At 37.9% G+C, this 25,056-nt stretch overlaps 1 protein-coding gene across 3 annotated transcripts; it reads left to right on the top strand.

The window, feature by feature from the left end:
- The first annotated feature begins 885 nt into the window (after nt 1-885).
- Anxa1 (annexin A1) lies at nt 886-19,912 on the top strand. 3 transcript variants are annotated; one of them, XM_063281726.1, is made up of 14 exons: nt 886-952; nt 3,773-3,938; nt 9,867-9,946; nt 10,056-10,164; nt 10,770-10,864; nt 11,389-11,502; nt 12,172-12,262; nt 13,737-13,816; nt 14,450-14,506; nt 15,654-15,747; nt 16,507-16,602; nt 17,543-17,601; nt 18,585-18,707; nt 19,569-19,912. In XM_063281726.1, the coding sequence occupies exons 3-14, from the start codon at nt 9,881-9,883 to the stop codon at nt 19,623-19,625; spliced, it is 1,041 nt and encodes a 346-aa protein (XP_063137796.1). In that variant the 5' UTR covers nt 886-952; nt 3,773-3,938; nt 9,867-9,880; the 3' UTR covers nt 19,626-19,912. The 3 variants fall into 3 exon arrangements, with proteins under 3 accessions (XP_063137796.1, XP_038957533.1, NP_037036.1); XM_039101605.1 differs by lacking the exon at nt 886-952 and adding an exon at nt 8,000-8,066 and having other exon boundaries at nt 3,882-3,938; NM_012904.2 differs by lacking the exon at nt 886-952 and having other exon boundaries at nt 3,893-3,938.
- Nucleotides 19,913-25,056: the final 5,144 nt, after the last annotated feature.

The raw sequence follows: 25,056 nt of genomic DNA, 5'->3' as shown, positions 1-25,056 counted from the left end.
TTGGATCTCGATTTTGAAACGATTTACTCTCTGTGGATCTCAGCCTTCTAGTCCAGTTGTCTTCTCATGACCCAGCTGTAATGACAAACTAGATTCTTTTCTGTTTTTTGTTTTCTGGTTTTAAGATGATCAAAGCCTGGCTCATGTTGTTGGGAATTCATTCTTTTATTGAGTCCAGATTAGAAAAAGAAGAGAATTTATGAACGGACCTTTTGACAGATTTCTTTTTGAAAATACTCATTCCTCTTCAGATTTGTTTTAAATGAAGTTTTCTTTCTTTAACTTGTTTGCACACAGCTCAGCTGTGTTCTTTCTTAAATGAGGTCTGGCAAAGAAAAGGCCCTACCAAGGTCTTAGCTGTACTTGTGACATGATCTCTCTATTAGGTTAAAAAGTTTTTTTCTGTTATGTGATGCTCATAAAACTGAGTTATAACAATATTAATAATAACTTCACTAATTGATTCTGTGAGGGATGAGAAGAGGGAGGAATAGGATGAGAAAAACAGAGGGAACTATTTGCCTTGTATTTGACATACTTAGAAGATAAGGGAAACATGTTTGGAATGTCAGTTCCCCAGGCTACTTTATGTCAATGTTAGAAATGGAAACAATGATTTTCATTGGCTACAAACAGGAGAGGAGGCTGTGGTGATTTTGGGGTATGCATTGTGTTCATTGTGATTCTATAAGCACCCCATCTTCCAAAGAGAGCTCAACAATAGTCAGGAAGCCTCGCCCTAAAGCCCATCCTCCCCCCCGCCCCACCCCCATGACTTTGTTTCCTTGTCAGACTTTACCTGAGAGGAAATGAAATTAATAAGCTGTGAAAAAGTATCCCATGTGGGCTGCTCTTAAGTCTCCCGTTGCCTTTTCCTCCTGTGTTCTGCGTTCTAGCTGTTTGCGAGTAGGTGAGGCTGGTGACTCACTGCCTTCAAGCAGCAGCAGGACTGGTGAGTCATAGCTTTCAGGCTGGGGTTGTGGTTCACTCCCATGGACGGTTTAACCCGGGGTTGTGGTTCACTCCCATGGACGGTTTAACCCGTGGTTGTCTCTTAGGGGGTCAGTGGGAACATCCTTCGTATGGTCGTGATCTTCTTAAATCCTCTCCCCAGGACCAGGCAATAACAGTGTCCTGGCAAAAGCTCCAGTACTCCATCTTCTCAGGACATCCCAGTCCACATGACTAATCTTTCCCACCTTCTACATTTGAGCGTTTCCTGCCTTCACATTATAGAAACTATTTTGGGAAGTATTATTTTTAAACATGACTTTTCCCTTAATTCTATCATAATAAGTGCTGGGTTAAGCTTTGCTCTTAGGAGTTTCCTAATACATCCCAAACTCAAATATATAAAGCATTTGACTTGTTCTATGCCCTAGGGGGCGGGGGGAAGCTAAGCCAGCTTTTTTTAACATTTAAAATGTTAATTCCATTTTAAATGCACAGATGTTTTTATTTCATAAGGGTTTCAATGTGCATGAATGCTGCAATATTCCTGTTACCAAAGCTAGTATAAATAAAAATAGATAAACGTGGAAATTACTTAGAGTTTCTGTCATTAACGTTTCCTTCCTCAGTTGACAACATAAATGCGCTGCTGAGAAGCCAGTTTGCATCTGTCAGGATCAATTTCCCATTATGCCAGTCATATTAATTACTAGTCAATTAGTTGATTTTTATTTTTGACATATACATGCAGCATGTATCAAAATTAATTTGGTTTTTTTTTCTTAAGTATTTACATTAAATGGCCATAGTACTTAAAGTTACATTGGCTTCCTTGAAATAAACATGGAGTATTCAGAATGTGTCATAAATATTTCTAATTTTAAGATAGTATCTCCATTGGCTTTCTACTTTTTCTTTTATTTTTTTTTGTCCTCTGTCTTCCATTTGTTGTTGTTGTTGTTTGTTTGTTTGTTTGTTGGTTGGTTGGTTAATTTTTTTTTAAAGATCCTACACTATAGTTCAAGCTAGACTATTAGCTACTCTGTAACCCAGGGTGACCTTGAAGTCATGGGTAGCCTGCTGTTTTAGCCTTCCCACATCTAAGATTACAGGTATGAGCTATCATTTTTGGTATATTGATTGATTGATTGATTGATGTGTGTGTGTGTGATTGTGTTTGTGTGTGTGATTGTGTATATGTGTGTATGGTTGTGTGTGATTGTGTGTATGTATGTTTGTGTGTGATTGTGTGTGTGTGTGATTGTGCATGTGTGTGTGTGTGATTGTGTTTATGTGTATGATTGTGTGTGTGTGTGTGTGTGTGTGTGTGTGTGTGTGTGTGTGTGTTGTGTATATATATTTATGGTAGTGAGAGGCAACGCTCCGGCTCAGGTGTCAGGTTGGTTTTTGAGACAGAGTCTTTCACTTAGCTCGGAATTCACCAATTAGACTGAACCAGTGATCAATAAGCCTCAGTGGTCCATCTGTCTCTGTCTCTCCTAATTGGTGACACATGCCTTCAGGACAGGCTTGTAAATTTAGCTTCCGGATCAAACTCAGGTCATTATGCTCACATGAAAAGCAGCTTCCTGAGAAACTACTATCCAATCATTTGTGGATTTTTATCAACATGAAATATATAATTGTCTGAAAGCCAGGGGAAGTAAAGAGGGGACAAAGGGACGAAGTATGAAAATGGCTCAGCAGGTAAGAGCACTGGCTGCTTTTCCGGATGGACTCAGTTTTAATTCCCAGCACCCACATGGCAGCTCACAACTGTAACTCTGTTTCCAGGGGATCCAACACCCTCACACAGACATGTGTGTAGACAAAACACCAATGCACATAAAATAAAACAATAGTTACTTTTTAAAAGTACAATGCAAGCAACATCAGAGAAAAGAGCTACAACTATTTTTTGTTTTAAAGATTTTATTAAGAATGAAGTGAATCACACTGACGTTCCCTTCTTTACATTAGCTGGGACATTTCTGATGGCACCTGTTGTGTGGTAGGTGCCATCCCACTAATCCTTACAGCTCAGAGGTCCAGGCCATGGCTTATTGTTCCACTCTTCTACCACACCGGGGCTCGATTCATACTCTGCCTCTGTGGTTTGAGTCTATTCAAAATTTAAGAAAAGAGGCTCCTCTTTAGTGCCAATGTTTTCATTAAATGTCATTACACTTGCATTTTTAGCATTGATTATTGAAAATGTTGAAGAAAACTGGAGCTTCATGTGTTTCCTGTTCCTTAGTTACCTCAGTTCCAAAGGCTTGATTGAAAGGCAGGGGCATAGCTGGTGAATCGTAAGAAAAGTACTCATTACAGCATCATTTCAAAACCTACAAATAAGTTCTATTTCAATTGTCTATACTTTCTTGGAAATAAGTAGAGCCTTTGTGATATAGCTTCGCCATATAAAATGATACCGAATCCAGAGTAATTAATTAATCCCTCTAAGTCTTGAAGTAGTAAGCATTAGGGCTGAAATCAATCCCTCCCCTCCCCTCCCCTCTCCCTTTTCTTTGTTAGTTTTGTGGTTAATGTGCTTTTTATTTTATTTTTTGCATTTAATGTGCCTAATTTTATTCTCTTTTGGGGGTTAATGTGCTTACTTTTAAAGGAGGTCCAATAAATTCCTTAAGATAGGGCAGGGAGCTCAACATAGCTGAAACTCAATTGCACTGTACCATTCCTGGGAGGAATAAAACCTCAAAAGGAAAGGCAGGGGGAAAATCCATGATTCCTTTTTCTTTCTGTAGCTGAGTTGTTTCCGGGAGTAGTTTTGCAAGACTTGTTTCTCCTTGGTTTTGACCAGGCCCGAGCCAGTTCTTCAAACAAAGACAGCCAGTTACTAACTTTGGTTGCTAGGTGTGGCTTCAGTTCATATCCTATAAAATCAGGAGTCCAGCCCTCCACTTCCAGTCCGAAAGCATCTGAGCAAAGCTTCTCTTCAGTTCCCTGGAAGACAAGGCAATACAAAGGTAAGGCTTAGCTTTGGTTTGACAGAGTTCTGTTTTCTGTAGAAACTACAAAATCGGGTAAGAACTTCTGGCTTGCTTCGCCTGGGGCTTTAGAAGGAAGTGCTGTTGACGGCTGAATTCAAGGACAGGATGTATGACTTCTTGCATTTAATGTCTCAGTAAATCTTGCTGCAAAATTATACTGTGTGTAATTGTAATGTAGATGTTGCAAACTATAAAATTTTTCCTTTCTTAACTAAGAAATGCGTTCCCTAACTGGCAAGTTTACTGTCCTGGTGTTGAGTTACTAAAGGAAGAAAGAGAAAGGGGGCTCTAGCAAACTTAGAGAGAGGGTTTTCTTTCCTCCTCTTTGGAAAGGCTTTTCAAAGAGCTGTGAGTTCTGTGTGAGTCCAGTGCTGGAGTGGGAGGCATGTGAGGTCTCAGAGAAACTAGAAGTGGAAAATTCTCAAGAACTCTTCAAAATAGAAGGCTTTCGTAGCTAGAAATATTTTTCTTTATTAAAACGAAATGAATCCCAGCCTCAGCATGATCTCCATGACCCTTTTAATTAACGTTTTGAATCAATGTTATGTTTACTCATAGTTTAAGATGGTCCGCTTGTTACTCGACTCATTTAAACAGGGAGTGGCCACATTCCCTCCCTGTAATCTCTGTGTCATAGACAGGCTTTTCTGGTGAGCGTTTGAAAACCTAAGTGGAAAGCAGATTTTTCCAGGGTGAGGTCAGATAAATCATCCCACGGAATGCCTGAGGAGCCCTACAGAAACTCTTCTCCCTAGTGACATCTTGAGGACACATAAGACAAGGAGATAATTCCTAGGAAAACCAAAAAAAAAAAAAAACAGACAAACAGACAAACAAAAAATAATAAACTTAAAGCTGGATCAAATTGCAAAAGTGAGAGCAGAATGATTCCTAACTACACACTCAGCTTATTACAAATGTGACTTCATAGACTTAGTCTTAGCTCACATAAAGCTGTTAATGAAACATTTTATCTTCTGATTTTATGCGTGCCAATTAAAAATGTGCTTCTTCCTGACATAGATGCCTCAGTTGTACGAATCCTGAGAAATCAATGCCCCTAATACGGTGCAGGGACCTGGGCTTTGCCAGCTGCAGCTCAGGCCTGTTTCAGCTGATTCGAATGTGGTAAAATGCTGGTTTCCTGATTCTGAAATGGCCTCTTCCTCATTTCAGAAATTCTGCGGTTACCAGAGCCCAGAAAACACACCTACACCTTCTCCATACCTCATATGAGACCACTGCTCTTGAGACTATAGCAATACTCTTAAGGAACCAGCAAAAGTCAGATGCTTGCTAAAATACTTTCTCCATCAAAAACTTCTACAGTGTTGATCTCTGAACACAACATCAGCTGGACAGGCTGACTTAGTGCCCTCTAGACCTATTAATTTGTTACACATTTAAAGTCAGAACAACACCAAAAAAAAGAAAAAAGAAAAAAGAAAAGAAATCCTACGGATCTTTAGTGATGAACCATGAACAATTCTCAAAGTCTTTTCCCTCCAAATTTGCACACACTGATCAGAATAATTAAGCATCCAATCTATCTAATACCTTTTTCCTTTAGGTTAACTCCTCTTTGGACTCAAGGTGAAATGTAAGATAGGTGATTTGGAGGTAGAATGGATCTAAAGACTATTTTACCATTCTCATTTTACAAATTAAAATGGCCTGAAGAAGTTTCTTGTTTTTTGTGAAGTCAAATTTATGGTTAAAGAAAAAAAAAAAAGAGGGGTTGGGGATTTAGCTCAGTGGTAGAGCGCTTGCCTAGCAAGCGCAAGGCCCTGGGTTCGGTCCCCAGCTCTGAAAAAAAGAAAAGAAAAAAAAAAAAGAAAAAAAAAGAGAGAGAAGGCCTACAGCACCATGATTCTTCGGTTTAAAATATTATCATTATGGGTCAAATTTGTTGGTTTAATTTGAGCTGTTTCCCTATGTGCTCTTTGGTTATTTAATAAGCTTTTTTGTTTATTTAGTAATAATTCATAATACTTACGGATATGCAGAATTCCAGGTACTTAATGAGGTAATGCAGATGCCAAGGAAATGGTCTGTGTCTTCTGGGAAGACTGCTGGAGGATTAGATCCCAACACGAAGACCTAATGCATAATGGCATGAGGCTATTGGATGGGTAGAGACAAGATGCTTTCAAAGGTTCCCCCAGTACAGAGCTGAGTAGCAGTGAAAGCAACAGGGAGATGTAATGAAGCCTTAGCTTAGTCTTCATCAAATAGCAGTGAGTCAGTCAAAAGACGGTGGTGTAGATGAGGTCAGAGCATTCCAGGCAACAGAAACTCCCTGTTCAGAAGCCTGAGGCAAAATTTCCAGGAGCCACCTTTGGCTAAATGGCTTTTTGAAGTGATGTCATTGTATATTCTAATTATCTTCTCATGTGGCCATTGAGCAGTCTAATTATCTGCTTCATGTGGGTAGTTGTGGGAAGGGCTTACAAAACACGTATGCAAGGAAGAACTGTATGCAAGGCAAAAACACGGGAAAATAATATCCTCAGGCTGCAGCGAGGACTATGGAGTCTCCATTGGATTCTCTAGTCATGAATCTGAATCTCAAGTGATTGAAAATAGTGCCGATCTTGTTCTCATCTCTTTGTTCAATAATTTAAAGACATATACAGTATTTTGCAGTCAGAAAGCATACATTTATATTATGACTACCGACACTAATTGCAGGATGTCTGAAAAGGACACCACATATAAAATAATGAGGGTGGTGACAAAATTATTTTGTCAATAAAACATGGCTAGCGATTGCTGCTACTCTCATTGTGAAACTGATGGTCCTAGCCTGTAACCAGGAGAAAAGCCACATAGCTGTCGTCTCTGGGGACACTCTGCTGTCTTAATAAGTAAGTTACTCAACAAGATTTTCTTCAGTTTGTGCCTTGCAATTAACACAGAAATAATGTTGAAAGCAGGAAGATTTGGTAAACCAGGAAATTCAGCTGCTTTCCACACAGGTTCTGGAAGTCACTTTCCATGATACTCAGGAAAAAAGCATGAAGATGACTGACATATAAATCCACAAAAAGACTAATTCTTAGATGTTTCCCACTTAATCTACACATAAGGGGAAATTAATAGGTAGTGCCTATTCACACAGGCAAAAATTGTCAAATAAAGAAAAAGTGTGAAATAGTATCAACTTCCATGTAGGTTATCTTTTAATTAGCTCATTTAGTCCTGGAGATTAACTTGGATTGAAAACTTATTGCTAACTAATTGGAGTATGTGTTGAGATAAAGCAATATTATATTAAAACAAATAAGCTGGAAGAAACAAAATCTCCCATTTAATGAAGTTTGTCTCCGTGAAGAATCTAAGTGCTAAGTAGGGAGAGAAGTTCAGCTATGACTCTGCCTGACATTCTGCCGGTGCCGTCTGTAAGTGCTTCACATGTAAGCCGCTCTGTTAATGAAGGTTAATATCTTTGGCACTTAGCAGGCTGTGATAAAATAAATTTTCTTTGGAGCAAAAGACATCCTTTTGCAGTCCTTAAACTTGGCTAAGGGCTAGAAGCTGACTCTAGAAGGCATTTTCTTCTGCTGACATCCGTGGGGACTGTTCTGTTCTGTAAGCTTTGCTTTTCTGGACCCTTGCTCTGGCCTGTGCACATAGAACACGCTGGGATGAGGATGCTCAGAATTCTGATGCACGTTCAGAGCCGTCTTCTCTAAAGACGCTCTTGTCAAGTACGTTGCTCAACCTACTGCTTCTTGTTCTGTTGCACCATATAATTAACGGAGTCGTATTTCATTAAGCTTTCTCAGTTTTCGGGAAGAAACGTGTGCACTGTGCAGCTATTTTAAATAGCTCTAAAACCGTGAAAGCGCGGGATTTCATAAACGTCCTAAGATCAGTATGCAGTCGCCATACTCACCTCTGATTTTAGACTCTCCTCCAGCTTGAAGAACGTTTTCTGTCTTAACTGAAAACAAGAGTACTGATTTTTTTTTTTGTTGTTGTTGTTTTTAAAACAAATGATCAGATCGTTCGTTTTGAAGATTCCATTTTCCTAGGGCTTGGGTGCGGCCATCAAGATAGCGACTCAGACTGCTGAAACATCGCCAAAAGAGCTGTGAAGCTGTAGGTGTGCCAACTTGGCAGTCAAAATGTGAAATACTGTGTGGCAACAGCAATCATACCAGATTTGACTGTAGCGGGAAGTACAATGCCGTGCGTGATTGCCTGTCATGAGTCTACCTAGGGGATAGCTGTGAAGGCATTGGTGTGGGAATGAACACAGTGCTTTGGCGAATGCTCTCCACACAAACGACAGAATAGCAATTCGAACAAGCTCCATCGTTAGGTGCAGACTGTTTCTGTTTCGAGTATTATTTGCCTCTGGTATTCAATTTTATTACTTGAAAATTAATCATTTTTCTAGCAGATAGAGAGGCAGAAACACTTTTATCTGGACATGCTAGTAAGGGACAGCTTTACGAATTTTACTCTTCCTAAGTTTTATGGCTACATACCATGAACTGAAATCCCCGAGATTATCTTTCCACCCTCCCTCAAAGGCATTCATTGAGCAATTTTCAGAGGGTGTCAGAGATAAATAAGTGTAGAGGATGAACACTAGGTTCAAAAAAAAAATATGGACCCTGACAAAAGGAATCATCGATGGTATTTTGTGTTGGTAAAGAAAACAGACCAATCATTAGCATATTTTAAGTTTCAAAAAGATTTTGTCCCATTGAATGCAAACATCACTAGGCTGCAAGCTATGCAGGCAATTTGAGACACCCTTTATGATAGCTGCCAAAAATGTATGCATACTGCAGCACCGCTCAAATGTTTCTTGTTAGAACAGGCAAAACAATGATAAAATAATTCTTTTCTATTTGTGTGTATGCATAAAAGAATAATGTTTAAACTGCTCAAATGGGAAGAAATGTGAAGGCAGTTATCTATTCATATAATTTTATACCAAGCAATGAAAAAGAAAGAAAGGAAAAAAGAAAGGAAGGAGAAGAAAGGGAAGGAAGTTGCATTTTGTGAGAAAGAAATGCATAGAGTTTTAAGTTGATTCAGTCCCGTAGATGGTTCCAGATTATTTTACTTCATAGAAGAAAGTACGTTTTCTCTAGACATGCCTTTGGCACAGGCCCGGATAGAGCCCACACAGATGCTTGCATGGCATACTGAATGGTCTTGTCTTTGTCTTCACCATTTACTGTGATTCTCCAAGGTGTAAAAAAGATGTTCCTCCTAAAATACAAACGGGATCACTCTTCCCATTCACACGCAGAATGCTGGTTCCCTGAGCTGTGGACATACATGTAAATGCCTTGCTGCCACTTCTATAATCATTTCTTCATCTAGCAAACTTTAGGCTGCCTCTCAAATATGACAAATCTTCCCTCTGTTTTGTTTTTCTCTGAAGCTTTCTACCAGACTTGTTTTGACTTAATTCAAGAAAGCCTCTCTTGAAGCAGCACTTTAATGAGAAGTTTCCTTAGCCTTTGTGCTTTCAACCAGAGAGCACTGACCAGCTTTAGATACCCTGAGGCAAAGGAAGACATATCGAAGCTTTTGCATTTTCCTTGCTAAGCATCTCTGGGGGTTTGTAGATTTAGATCAGAGAAGTGGTCAACAGTCCTTCTCCTTAGACACTATACTTACATGCTATAAGTCTCTGGACCGTAGAGGGCAGTACTAGAATGACCAAGAGAATGGTTCGTTCCTGAGTAGAGGCTGTGAGTTTCATTTTAATAGTAACAATAGTCTTTAAAAAATATAAACACTGCACATTTTGTGATACACCAAAGACAGGACAAATAAGGGGAAGTTTGCTTTCTGTTGTAGTGTCTCAAGTGCAAAGGGAAGTGTTCGTGGGTATTGATTTTATTATATAAAAGTGCCAATTCATTTTCTTTCCAGATACTTTATTAAAAATGGCAATGGTATCAGAATTCCTCAAGCAGGCCTGCTATATTGAAAAGCAAGAGCAGGAATATGTTGTAAGTAGTCTAAATATTACGAAGTAGTTACCATGTTAAAATAGATAAACACATGAGTGAATGAATGAATGAATGAATGAAGACTAATTCATGTTTCTTGCACACATAGCAAGCTGTAAAATCCTACAAAGGTGGTCCTGGATCAGCAGTGAGCCCCTACCCTTCCTTCAATCCGTCCTCGGATGTTGCTGCCTTGCACAAAGCTATCATGGTTAAAGGTGAGTGGATTTTCATAGAAGAATCTTCTCCTGGACATTTCACAGAAATGTTGAACAGTTACTGGGAAACAAACCGGAGTGATGCAGTCTTATGCTGGGGACATAAAAAAATTTAGTCCGCTGCAATGGTTCTTACCTACAACATCAGTTCTAGAGAGGCCGAGGCAGGAGGGTTGCCATTTCAGGCCTCCACATGCTGTGGAGTTAGACTCTGCCTCCAAAGAGTAAGATGTCCTTTCTTTCAGGACTTAGGAAAGTTTGGAATCTCTGTTGCTATAACAGATGTCCTTACCAGCCTGTTTCTAGTAGAAATCAAGGCTTAAATGAGCATCGGCGATCACATTGAGGGTTTGAATGTGTATCGGGAGTGCCAGAAACTATTAATTAGCTTTTCATTTCCCATTCAAATGGTTGAGGTGTTGGCTTATGTTCTCCAGTTTGATACATGCTGAGGCATTTGATCATTTTCTAGGCTGATGCAATTCTCTTTCCCAGCTTTGCTATGAATACGCCCTGAGTACCGCTTTGATAACGAATCGCTTTCTGCCAGTTGCTGGTGATTGAGAGAACCGATGTTAAAGCCTTTTAAAATCTTTTATTTCTAGGTGTGGATGAGGCAACCATCATTGACATCCTTACCAAGAGAACCAATGCTCAGCGCCAGCAGATCAAGGCAGCATACTTACAGGAGACTGGGAAGGTGAGGAAAGTGATGAACTCCATGTTCAGTTTGCTCATGTTCGTGTTTCAATGTGCTTCTGAATCACAGTCCCCAGCTCTTTCTATATTAAACACCATTAGCCCATTACCTCAGAAGTGGGAATCACAAGATTTGTCTCCTTTGGTGCAATAGGATCACTTTTTAGCAAATTTACTCAGTTCAAACATTGGCCATCTTGCCATAAGGCTTTTCAGAGGTGAAGTTCGACGATGGAGGCGAACCATCAGTTTAAGCGAAATAGCCATCACAGTTACTATGGAGACACAAAGAATGTGTGCTTATTGAAGTGCATTTTTTTTGCTATGTCACTAAAACTAGAATGAGCTGCTTTATGAAGAAATCTAAATATTTTATGCAACTCCATGTCGGAAGTGAGCTTTATATCTCTCATGGGACCATAGATAGTTTGTTCTTAACTGGGTGCAATTTAAAAAAAAAATGGAAGTGAGATGTGTCATAAGGTACAAGACTGTTAGGAACTCACGATTCTTTGATTTTTCCAGCCCCTGGATGAAACCTTGAAAAAAGCCCTTACGGGCCACCTGGAGGAGGTTGTTTTGGCTATGCTCAAGACCCCAGCTCAGTTTGATGCAGATGAACTCCGTGCTGCCATGAAGGTAAAGTTTTCTCACCAACCCCATCTCCAGGCTCCGGCAGTTTTTAAGATGATTTATTTGAACAGATGTTTTACTTGACTGTATCCATGTCTATATATCACCTGTGTGCCTGGCACTCTTGGTCAGAAGAGGGCATTTGATCCTCTAGTGTTTAGAGTTATGGGTGGTTGTGAGCCATTATGTGGATGAGAGGGATTGAATCAGTGTCCTCTGCATGAGTAAGTGCTTTTAACAGCTGAGCCTTTCTACCAGCCCCCTAAATTACTCTTTTAGTGAAAAACAACTTTCTTAAAAAAAATTGTGCAGTACAGATCTGAATGTTACTATGGCTGAGGCTTCATTATCTGCTTCAAGTTGGCCGATCAGTCACAATTCAATGACTGAGCAACTTAATCATTTAACGAATCAATCAGTAGATACATGAAAAAAATAACTATTTGAACTAACGTTTTTCATGCTTTTAAAACGCATAAATCAAATGTATATCTTTTTTACCTTTCATCCTAAACACTGAACATAAACCTATTTTGCTTAAGAAAGACGTTATAAGTTTTTAAAAATACAGACAAATTTCTCCAAATGACAAATTACAACAAACTTTGTGTGGACAAAATGAATTGAGTATAAAAAAAAATTTAAATGTATTTCTTTTCTTTTCTTTGATTTCAGGGACTTGGAACAGATGAAGACACTCTCATTGAGATTTTGACAACAAGATCTAACCAGCAAATCAGAGAGATTACTAGAGTCTACAGAGAAGGTCAGCCCAGTGTTTGAGTGCCTCGGTTGGACAGGAAATCAGATAGATATATATTTTGAAAGTCAGCTATGGGTGGTGATTGTGTATGATTTAGAAAAAGTCTACATTCTAAAATGGTCCCTTCCATCTCAGTGCAATTATCCCTGGAGTGCAGGGTGTGGTGGCAGTGAGAGAACATGCGTCCCAACCCAACCCACCTACAACTTGCACCTTAACAGAAAAGGTCTTCTAGAGCCAATTAGCACAAATGGCTATAAAGAGAATTGAATCAGAACATTATTGGACTTACATAGCTTTCTAAAAACATCTCTACTGTTCTGAACTACCCAGAGTCTTTTATTTTGAAAAGACTGAATAATTAGAATAAATACTTCTGATCAGGACACTTTCTGATCATCTTTTTAATCCATTGTGGGAGATTGTTTTTAAATAGTTATATCTCCCAGTTGCTTGGAATTGAACTCAGGACCTATAGATGAGCAGTCTGTACTCTTAACCACTGAGCCATCTCTCCAGCCCCTTTGTGAGGCTTTTAGTCAATGATTCATTCTTCACTGAGCACTGTGGAGCTCCTCTGGTTTCTGGTGATTTTCATGTTCGTCTGAGCTGGTGGCAGTTTTTCTTTTGTTAGACTAATGTGTGGCTTTGTAAAGAATCTTTCTACTTGATTCTTTCACCAGATCATGCATGGGGCAACAACAGTTCACATTGCTCTCAATTTAGCACATGAGTCAGAGGAAGAAAGTTTTCAACCCCATTTTCTGCAGTTCTTACTGGAGAACTGATGCTTGCCTTACAGCCATTTGTCAGTAATAATTCAAGAGTCCAATTCTTAAACTGTTTGATGAAACAAACTTTATAAAGGTAGATATTCACATTTCCACATGATCCTAAAGACTTAACAGCTTAAGGCACCATATCTATTTCATTATAAATTCAGGCAGTTTTTTCATTAAAGCAGTACATTTGATAAGTAAGTGGATGTGTATAGAAGTGAGTTTTAAATAGCTTCATATATACATGCCATTGAAACATGTAACATAAATATCAAATATCAATAAATAGCCAGTGTACTGCCCCCTTTTCCTTTTAAATGCTGCTCTATTCATTCTAGCAAATTAAATTGTGACGTAGTATGTTTCAAAATGATTTGGTAATGTGTGTTTAGCAATTCCTTCTTGTTAGAAACTTTGTGTGACTGCATTTTCATACACAGCATTGCTCAGCTTTTGTTTATTGATCTGTAGACAAGTATTTTATAGTCTTAACATTTCAGCTGCTCTCATTTTTCCATTCTCATAAAACACGTGTAACATGATTTACATGTGATATGAATAGAGTCACCAGAAATACATAACACGAGTCATTCAACCTTGAAACTGATAAACTGGGACAACTATGTAAGGTATTAGTTGTTATTTGCATCATTATTTTTAAATAATTAATTACAAAAGTTATTTTTCTTACTTCCTAGAGCTGAAAAGAGATCTGGCCAAAGACATCACTTCGGACACATCTGGAGACTTTCGTAATGCCTTGCTTGCTCTCGCCAAGGTATAGCTTAATTGCTCTGGAAATGTCTTTACTATTATACTGAATAAAGTCTTAGAGTTGGGATCATTTTCTAGGAATGAGAAACTCTCTCTTAAAATTTAATACTGCTTAATTGACAAACCATACTTGTATGTGTTTGAGGGAACAGTGTGATATTTTGATATATATGCTGTTTAATTAATGGCGTAAAATAATGTTTCTGTGTTCTAACTTCCTACCACTTTTTTAGTTGAGACATTTAAAGTTTATCTTCTGGTCACTTAAGAACATCGACTATGATACAGATGACATTTCCCTTACTGTTTAGTAATGCCCCACTGTGCTCCTGTTTATTAGAGACCATGCCCTTTCCTCAGCATCCTCCAGACCTCTGTTCCCCACCTTACTATCTCTGTCCATCACCAATGTACTGTATGCTCCTGTGGGTTTGGGTGTTTTAGGAAGCACGTCTAAGTGAGCTCACGTGAACTTGCTCTGCTTCGTGTTCCTCGGTGCAATATTACTGGAGAGGATAGACACTGCTTTTTCACTCGTTTTCTTCCAAGGTTATCGTCTGATTTTAAGAGAATCAAGCGTATCATGTGGTTACATCCTACAGGAAAATTTTACAATATATCGGTGTACTTTTTTCAGGGTGATCGCTGTGAGGATATGAGTGTGAATCAAGATTTGGCTGATACAGATGCCAGGGTAAGTAAGGACATTCCTACCTTCTTACTCTCTTTATGTGGAAGCAGATCTCGGGTCCTCTGAGAAGCCAATGGCTCCATACTCTTCATTTAATTAGACACAGATTCGTGTAGCCCAGGGATAGAAAATACAGTCTTTTTGCTTCCAATTGATCTTATTATTCAGAAAAGCAACGATGACTTAAATAACATTTGTTTTTCCCAATAACTGTTGTGTTGAGAACACTCCAAGTTTTTACATTAGAGTGCAAGAACATAACTATATGTAAGCCCAACCTCTTGGTGGGTAGTGTAATTTAAAACCTTCTTTCCTCCTCCCTCGGTTGTTGGGACTAAAAGCAATCATTGTTATGCTCAGCTCGGAAAGGGAATTATTGCTGAGTAAAGTGAAACCAAGAAACACATTGAACATTTTGTTTTAATAGAAATTGTGCAAACATATAAAAACTAATGATGTGTAATTGCCTGTAATAAAATTACTTTTATTTATATTTGTAAATATCTTTCAATTTCCAGAAATTTCCTTCATACATATTTACAGAGACTACATGGTTAGCATGGCTCAGGATTGTGATAGGAATTAATGTTTTAGACTTTGTAGAACATACCTGTAACAAAAATGACAAGGATCATTACTTTTCTTTACAAAGGAGAATAATTGTATTTAAATTATTTTCTAAGACTGTACAGCTTTCAAATTTCAGAGTTGAAATTTCAGTACAAAAATCATAGTATCAATATCTTCCGGAGCAAATAAATGTGTTGATAGAGGGGAAATGCAAGACCCAGGGAGCAGTTGGATTTTTGATTTATTGATACTACTTGCTAATAATTTCTTTGAGTAATAAAGAATAGAAAAAAAAACAAGTCTGTTTTAAGAATCCCTTGAGTTGCCTTATACAGAGAATTTTAAAACAATTACATAAGCAAAATGATATTCTGAAAACATAGCCTCAGTTTTTCATGTTTATAAAACACCTTGAGAGATACTACTCATTTTATTGCCCTGTCCTCACTTTCAAGAAAGGCCAACTCTGCCTACTCTGATTGTACCAAGTACAGAGTAATTGCCTATATGGCCTTTGTTAAATGTAACACTTTTATGTGTATGTCCTTCATTGCATAGTTACTTATCCATTTCTTGACAGGCTTTGTATGAAGCTGGAGAAAGGAGAAAGGGGACAGACGTGAATGTGTTCAATACAATTTTGACCACAAGAAGCTATCCTCATCTTCGGAAAGGTAACAAGAAATTAGTTTTTATGGATTGTGTTTGGGGAAGATCACATGGTGTTTATGGAGGACAAGTGAGAGGGAAGAAAGAAAGGGTCTTTCCCTATCAAATGGCTTTAGTGATACTGCCCACTTATTGCTGTATGCCTGTTGGTCAGCTTTGATATGCTACCATTCACACCACTGAGAACTTATTTCCTGTTTTGGAGTGGGGAACATAACTTATTTTTACTGTTTCTATTCATCCAAAGTTTTGGAGTAGTATGGCAAGATATATAAGTAAAAGAATGACATATGAGACAATACTAATACTAATAAGAAGGAAAAGGAGAAGGAGAAGGAGAAGGAGAAGAAGAAGAAAAGAAGAAGAAGAAGAAGAAGAAGAAGAAGAAGAAGAAGAAGAAGAAGAAGAAGAAAAGAAAGAAGGATGGATGGATAGATAGATAGATAGATAGATAGATAGATAGATAGATAGATAGATAGAAAGACACCCAGAGGGTCTAAATGAAGGGAAGAATGTGTAGTTGGTCCAGAAACAAGAGAGAGCAAAAAAAATCTCCAAATTCCCAATGATTCAGAGCTAAGACATAGTCTCTGAATCTTTTGGAAAGGCAGACTGTAAGAACAGCAATGCAAAGTTCATTATTGAATTCCAACACGTGAGTTCAGTGTACCCAAGGGGCTCTTGAGTCAGTTAGCCTGATTTTGCTAAAGTTTACTAGTAGACAGGATGCTTTGCACAAATCTTAACTTCAGTTTCCCATTCAGTGTTTCAGAATTATAGAAAGTACAGTCAACATGACATGAACAAAGCCCTGGATCTGGAACTGAAGGGTGACATTGAGAAGTGCCTCACAACCATTGGTATGTAGCACAGGCGAAGCTTCAAACCTGAACTGGTGCACTTGCATTTCACTGCTGCTCTATAAAAAATAATATCAGAAAAGAATTCCCGAGATGATACATCTCTGCCTCTATATTCACTGTGAGGCAATATAAGTCTGATGATGAAATAATAAACTGGAAGGCTTTTTCTTTCTCTCTCTCTCTTTCTTTGTTTCTTTCTTTCTTTTCTTCCTTTCTTTCTTTTCTTTTCTTTTGTTTTTGAGGCAGAGATTCTTTGTGTAACAGCCCTGGCTGTTCTGTAACTGTAACTCACTCTCTAGACAGGCTGGCCTGAACTGACAAAGATCCTCCTGCCTTTGCTTCCCAAGTGCCTGGATTAAAGCTGTACTCCACCCTGCCTGGCTTAAGAAAGTCTTTTTAATGAAACAGATGTTCTTTAAGATATGGATACACAGAATACATTTTTGAACCCCTGTTTATAAGGCAATGCACCAAGCAGGACACACCTCCTGGGTCACTATGGATGGTCACCATGAGAAACAGATTGAATTTCTTGTGTAATCACTTGTATAGTCTTGAGCAAGTCCTGGACACACTAATTTAGTAGGTGTCGGTTAATTTCTAAAAATATGAATCTTTTACGTGTCTCCCAGAGACATACACTGCTTAGGTAGGCCATGGTTGTGAATTTCTAAGAAGCTAAGAAGCCTGACCTTTATACTGGTTTCCCCAAGCCCACAGAGAGGAGAGTATATTCAGGGTAGAGTCACTACTGTATATTGACTAGAAAAAGAATGGTGAAAACCATTTTGTGGAAAGTGACTCTGTCTTCTAATAAACTAAACATCCTACATTAGGCAGAGGGACAGAACTCATTTTACAAAATTATTTTCTAGTTTTTAAATATGTATGTTGATTTTGTGATGAATATTTCAACTGAAATTTGCATCTCTTACAGTGAAGTGTGCCACCAGCACTCCAGCTTTCTTTGCTGAGAAACTGTATGAAGCCATGAAGGTACTGCTCTGCTTAGAGACTTTATTTAAAGGAGAAATCACCTGCAAATAGAAGAGCAGAGATCTTTTTGCTTGAAAATTGCATTATATATATTTCCTTTGCAGAAAATTATTGCTTTATTCAATTTTGAAGGGAAGCACGCTACTGCGTTAGAATAAGCTTGTTGGATTCGGTGCACTTTTAGAAAAGGTATATGTAAATATGATTATGAGGTGAGCTAGCAAGAAGTTCATTGGTGATTTACAATTTACTTAACACCCAAATCACCAAAAGAAGAGTGGTACAATTCCCTTTTTAATAACCTATGTCAACTGAGGTTGAGAACTTTATAGTATTCCACTTTCTAGCTTTCTTTTGACTTGCTAACGATGGCTTTCATGCCGTAGACTCAGTGATATTTTAAAATATCATTCTGTGATTAGAGAAGTCTAAGGTGGTATTGAGATGCATCTGAGATACTCGGACCGTTTCATTTTTACATCATCAAGCAAGGAGGTGGCTGTACAGCAGATTGCCCCAGCACTTGTATTCTGTAATGTGAAGACAGGAGTTATGACAAGATCTTCCCTTTGTAACCCATGTATATGGGAGCCTTAAGAGACAGAGACAGCCATGGAAAGAGCTAACAACTTGATTAATTGAGGAGCTCTGTGAAATGATATGCATGTTTCTCATTTTTATCAATTCAGGCAGGCACAATCAATATACTTGAATATTAATGAATTTTCCCTCCATCCCCCATGCCAACTGTTTTCTTTTCTGTGTAATATTAAGATAAGTAATGGCAAATGTCTGGGTAAGAAATAAGGAGATATGTGCCAAGTTTCAGAAGTCATTAGTGCTTTTTGGGATATAATCTAAAACCTTAAGTTCAGGCAAGTGACATAATTCAGCAGATAAAAGCACTGGCCATCAAATCTGAGATCCAGTACCTTCGTTGAGTGCTTTCCTACATGTCGTGAAATCATGATCTGTCTACATAGGGTGCTGGAACTCGCCATAAGACATTGATCAGGATTATGGTCTCCCGTTCGGAAATTGACATGAATGAAATCAAAGTATTTTACCAGAAGAAGTACGGAATCCCTCTCTGCCAAGCCATCCTGGTATGTTGTATTTTCTATAATGGCACCTCATAAAAGAAAGTTCTTTATGCAACATTTTCCAAGATTAGAGCTAATGTGATATGCTACAGCTAAAAACAGTATATATAATAATAGTCGAGCTTCTTAGGATGAATGATTCATAAATAAATTAAACTTTACATAATTAAATCTAGATAACCAAAAAAACTAAGTACATTTTCAACCATATAGAAATGTCTAGTCTTTTGTGCATAAATAATTCTGGAATATTTAAGAGTTCCTGGCACTATTGATATGTGTCTTGATTTATTTTGTAGTTAAAAATTGAAGGATTATAAGTTTGGTACTAAAATTAATTTTCAGTGTTTTACTTGTACTTTATATTTTTGTATGAAATGTTCAAAATATATATTCAAGTCATGTATTATGGTATTAGAAAATAGCATGTTACAAAAAGTCAAGGAGGCTGATCCTATAGAAAGATTTCATTTATATTCACATTATTTGTATCTGATAATTAAAATAAATGAAGTTCAAATGAGAACATTATAGACCTATAGCTTTTACTCATTTTGTCAAGTGATTCAGGTATTTTCTTATGTGGGATATTAAATTATAAAACACTTCAATTAATTATATAATATATTAATATTTAGGATAACTTGTTCTAATATACAACAATTATTTCAGAGTAGATTTTGTTCTGATTCTCCTCTGGAGAACATTTAATTTAGATTTTAAAATATAGCTTTATTATACACTGTAATGCATGACTAGCTTTGTAACGACTCTACAGGTCCCATGCTACTTCTACAATTAAAATCTCTTGCATTCCTCATGATTTTGCAACATGCCATATATATTCTCTTTTTGCACCAACAGGATGAAACCAAAGGAGACTATGAAAAAATCCTGGTGGCTCTGTGTGGAGGAAACTAAACATCCCAACTGCTCTGTAAGATTCCGAGGAGAACATCTCTTAGCCGTTGTTTTCTTCCTATTGCAAGGCTTAAGTAGGAAAGTTGCTTTGTCAGTAAGTCTAATTACCTTCTTTGAATAATGTAGCCTATAAATATGTTTTAGATCATTCATCTGTACAATAGAGAAATACTTGTTTTGTTAATTATGTTTATCCCAAATTATAAATCCCTGTAAGCAAGTCACTTTGGTACCATTCCTGAGAAAGAAGTTTACATAGAATAAAATAAAACAATTTTATAAGACAATTGGTGTGTCATTGTTTCTCCTTTCATGATTTTCTTTTGTGTGTGTATATATCTAATGGCGTAGTTTAAGAAGAAAAGTCAGAAAAAAGTGGAGCATAATTTTAAAGTTTTCTGAAAATACAAAACTCTGAGTAAAAAAGTGCAATGTGCCTTAGTCCTGTGGAGGCTTGATGACCCAGTGTGGGGAAGGCTAAGAGGCTGAGGTGGGAGTGAGTAGGTGTATGGGGAAGGAGGAAAAAGGGATAGGGGGTCTGTGGAAGGGAAACTAGGAAGGCAGTAACATTTTAAATGTAAATAAATAAAGTAAACAATAAAAATGAAAAAGTGCAAAAAAAAAAAAAGAAGAAAAGTCAGTTTTCCCCATTTGAAGATAATTTTGTGATTTTTGAAATCATCAAAGTCTTTACCAGAAAGTTTCATTAAATAACCAACAATTTCACCAAATCAGCAGGACACCTATCAATTAACAAAAATCAATGGTCTTTCTGAATATCAATATTAAACAGGCTGAGAAAGACATGTGGAAGTAGTCTAATTCATAATAACATCTAAAAAACAATCTAGGAATAAACCTAACAAGGAAGTGTTGAAGTTTGGTCTGTTGCTATGTATCCTAAAGCTAAATACTGGCCCCCAAGGTCTGGTTGCCTCCAGGGATAAGGAGATCCTCACGCACAACAAATGATGCTAAGCACCTTGCTCCCTAATTTAAAATTAGGTTGAATAAAGTTGCCTATACTTGGACAGAAGATAGAGGCAAGGGCTTCGGTTCCCAGGCTTCGGGTCTGAGGCAGAGGCTACCAGGGAGGAGAGAAGAGAGGAGACAGAAAGAAGAAGATGCCATCGTGTAGGTGGATCATGAAGGAACATGTCCATAAGGGCTGGCCAATTGGAGTAGGACCAGCCTAGGAAGAACATGACAAGTTATGACAAGAAGTTAATAACAAATCAAGGTTATTGACAGAGAACTAAACAGAAATAGCATAGAGGGTTGATATCGTCCTAGCTCTAGTGGTTTTAAGGCTTATTATAAATATAAAGGTTTCATGTCTTTTATTTGGGAACTAAATAATCTATAATGGGGCAGAAACCCCTAAATAATATTTACCACAACAAGGGAGCTAAAAGACATCTACATGCAAAATTTTTAATCAGAAGAAAGAAATTGAAGAAGATACTAAAAAGAGGAATATCCTCTCAAACTCATGAATTGGTAGAATTAATATTGTGACAATACCCATCCTACCAAAGCAATTTACAAAATGATGTAAACTCAGTCAAAGTCTCCATTCCATTCTTTGTAACAGAAACACACACACACGCACACACACGCACACACACGCACACACACACACCCCAACAAAACAAAACAAACTACCACCCACAAAAACCTCCTAAAATATACATGGAACCACATAAGGCTAAAGATAGCCAAGATATTCCTAAGTAGTAAGAAGTAACCTGGAAGGATTACCATACCAGATGGAAAGCTAGTTACCGAGCCATGATAGTGAAAGCATCCTTGTATTGACCTACAAACACATGGATCAATGATACAACACAGAACATCTAATTATTAAGGTACAAAATTACAGCCACCCAATATTTGAGAAAGGTGCAGAAAAATCCACATTGTAAGAAGGACAGAGTCCTTAACAAATGGTGCTGGCACACCTGGTTATCCAAATGTAAATGGATGAAATCAGCCATGCATTTATCACATTGAACAAACTTGAGCTCCACGTGGATCAAAGCACTTAATGTGAAATCTGAAGAAAGCACAAGACTGCTAGGGGAAGAATACAGGCAGTGTCTTATCAGGTATGGGTGCAGAAAGACCCTCTCAGCACTTTATTTGCTAAGGACCTACGGGCCAATCGTTGAAAAGTTGGGCCTCAGAAAGCTAAGAAGTTTCTGTATGCAAATGAAACCGTCAAGTGAATTGGAAGATCACAGGGTGGAGGGGATTTTTGCCAGATGTACATCTGTTAGAGAATTAACATTTAGAATATAAAACGAACTCAAAAGACACAAAATTTAGAAAGCAAATGATCCAATTAAAAACAGAATGCAGGTCTGAATGGAGAGTTAAAAAAGAAATAAAAATGGCTATAGATTAACTTTTTAAGATGTTTGATAACATTAGCTACTAGGGGAAAGACAAATTAAGAGCCCTTTGAAAGTATATGATGTCTACTCATGATATCTAAACTTTATAAGACTTTCCTCACAGTAGTAGCATATTTTGGTGTAATCATTGACGTTTTAAACAGTGCTATTATAAAAAGAATTTAGTTTACTTTCATAAAACAAAAGAGTATTCCTTTTTTTTAAAAAAACGTAAAAGCAAATTAAAATAAAGACAACACTGACATTTAATCTGAGTTGAATAATGATGGCCAAAGTAATATTGCATAAACATGATAGCAAATGCTGGTGTGGAAGCACAGAAAAAGGGCATCATAATTCATTGTAGGTAACACTAAAATCAGCCCAACCCCTATGGAAATCAGTGTGGAGAATTCTCAGAAGTCTAAAAGTAAACCCACCATTACATAGCTCAGGGATGTGTTCATTGTGTATTTCAGAGGACTTGATATGTTACTACAGAAACTTGCTCAGCTGGGTTCATTACTGCTCTATTCACAATAGGTAGAAAATAGAACAACCTAAACATCCTTCTCCAGTCGGATGGATAATGAAAAAAGTGATACATAAACACAATGGCATTGCATTAACAATGGTTAATGAGGTTCGAATGAGGAAGTCCACCATAGGCTCATATGCCTGAACCCTTGGCCCCGAGTTGGTGGAATTATTTAGAAAGAATTACAGGTGTGGTTGTGTTGAAGAAGGTGAGTTTCTGGTGTAGATTGCTGTTATCTGGCATAAGTAACCTATTAGCTAATCCCATTGATATTCCAGAAGTCCCTTTTCTAGTATTTTCTGAAATCTTACCTCAGCCCACACCACAAACACACAGTCTTTTTGTCTGATTTGCTGAGGTCAATTAACTTCGGACCTTTGCCCCCATTTGTTTTCTCCACTTCCATAAGCAAACACTCATTGTCATCCACTTACATCTATCTCTCTCTATCTTAGCACACATTCTTTAGTGCAATGACTACAATCACAATGTGTTACAGTCAATGACTAGAATACTCAATGATGCATTTTGGATTTAAATTAGCATCTCTGTTCTTATTGGACTGTTTAGATGTTCTATATTAACACCAGAAGGTGCATGGTACTTTCCCACCCAACACTGCTTTCCATTAGATACAATAACACAGTTAAAGAAAACATTAAATGAATTACGAATGAAATTTGATCATCACTGTCATTAGTTCTCTCTCTCTCTCTCTCTCTCTCTCTCTCTCTCACACACACACACACACACACACACACACATGCATACACACAAAGAGAAGATCTTTTTTATAGAACTTTTGCAGAAGAAGAGACAGATTGCCGTAGTCTTATTCCCCCCACTCCTGATTCTTTCGTTTTGGGCCAGCCTGTTCTTGGAGCTGTGTGTATTTTACCAACATTACTGTTGCATCATCTCTACATTTGGTGTGCACCTGCCCACATCTGGGGTTTTTGACTTCTTTGGTCTACATATTATTGTATTTCCTCATTTAAAATGCATAAACTGGATTGTAAAATACTTGCAAATAAATAAAACAAAAACACACTAAAATTAACAATATTCAAAGTTCATACAACTTAATAAATTTATTAATAGTTAGAATTGCCAAAGTGGAGGCTATAAAACTTTACATCAAATTTTACTTTTTCAGTACTGAATATATTATATGCACTTATCCTCCACCAAAACTAAAATATCCTTTACAGAATTAGAATTATAAAAATAGTGTTATGTTATTATCATTTGTCAGTGTCTACTTTAGAATGAGAGTTGGTGTCAGTATTAGTATTTTATGTTTGATTTATGGGCATAAAATCTCACAGTTCAGAGGTACATGAAAATTGCCTGAAGATTAGTTATGGCGTATTACTCTACATCCACCACAAAATATTGTCAGCCAAGAAGAAGGAGGAGAAAAGGGATTTTGAACACTAAGTGTTTAGAATTACATGAGGGTCGGGGTGGGATAAGAGTTGTGGAGCAACTCTTCCTTGATACATTACCTCTGGGAGAGAGGCAGGAGGGATGCTCATAAGACTAAAACAGTAAACAAAACCATGAAGTAAAACAAAAGTGCTTGAGACTTCCAAGAGTCGCAATGTCCCTTTTCTAGGATATAAAAACAGTGAAAAACTGCTAAGAAGTAGACAAAAATGAACACGCTCCAGGGCTGCAGATGTTGAAAGTGTTCACACGCACTGTAGTGTTTTCTTCATAATATGGCCCTCACTTGAGTCACTCATGCCCTTGTAAGTGACCCATGAAATTTTACTGTTTGAGTAAGCTAGACCTTGGTGCACTTGGTAGTCCTCAGTGTCCCATCTGGGGTACAAAGACATTTACTCACATGTCTCTAGGACAAGTCACACAACAGTGATACTGGCACCATGCTTCTGTTAAATCTCTACTCATTGCTAGGTTACCACTTTAGTTGTTTTTCTATTTCAGGAGATACCATGACCAAGGCAGTTTATAAAAGAACAAATTTAGTTGGGAGCTTGCTTACAACTTCAGAGGGGGAGTGCATGACCATCATAGTAGGGAGCAAACAGGTGTGGTGTATTTGAGAGCATACACCTGATCCATAAGCAGGAGGCAGAGGGAGTGAGATTGGGCCTAGAGCCTTACAAATACAGAGATGAATGCTCGCAGCCAACCATTGAACTGAAAACAGGGTCCCCAATGGAGGAGTTAGAGAAAGGACTGAAGTAGATGAATGGGTTTGCAACCCCAAGAAGTACACTATATCAACCAACAAAACCCACAGAGCTCCCAGAGACTAAACCACCATCCCAAGAGAACACAGAAATGGACCTATGGCTCCAAATGCATATGTAGCAGAGGATGGCCTCGTCAAGCATCAATAGGAGGAGAGGGCCTTGGTCCTGTCAAGGCTCGATGACCTAGTGTAGGGGAATGTCAGGGCAGGGAGGTGGGAAGGAGTTTGTGGGTGGGTGAGGAAGCACCCTCATAAAAGGAGGGGGTGGGATAG

Source organism: Rattus norvegicus, chromosome 1, assembly GCF_036323735.1.
Source record: "Rattus norvegicus strain BN/NHsdMcwi chromosome 1, GRCr8, whole genome shotgun sequence".
Taxonomy (NCBI): Eukaryota; Metazoa; Chordata; class Mammalia; order Rodentia; family Muridae; genus Rattus; species Rattus norvegicus.
The sequence above is the reverse complement of the archived record's forward strand: the minus strand, read 5'-3'. Positions and strand labels throughout refer to the sequence as shown.

Coding starts and splice junctions, on each gene's coding strand:
- Anxa1 (XM_063281726.1), top strand. CDS start 9,881: ATGGCAATGGTATCAGAATTCCTCAAGCAGGCCTGCTATATTGAAAAG. Junction 13,817..14,449: donor CCTTGCTTGCTCTCGCCAAG/GTATAGCTTAAT, acceptor TACTTTTTTCAG/GGTGATCGCTGTGAGGATAT. Junction 17,602..18,584: donor AACTGTATGAAGCCATGAAG/GTACTGCTCTGC, acceptor CTGTCTACATAG/GGTGCTGGAACTCGCCATAA.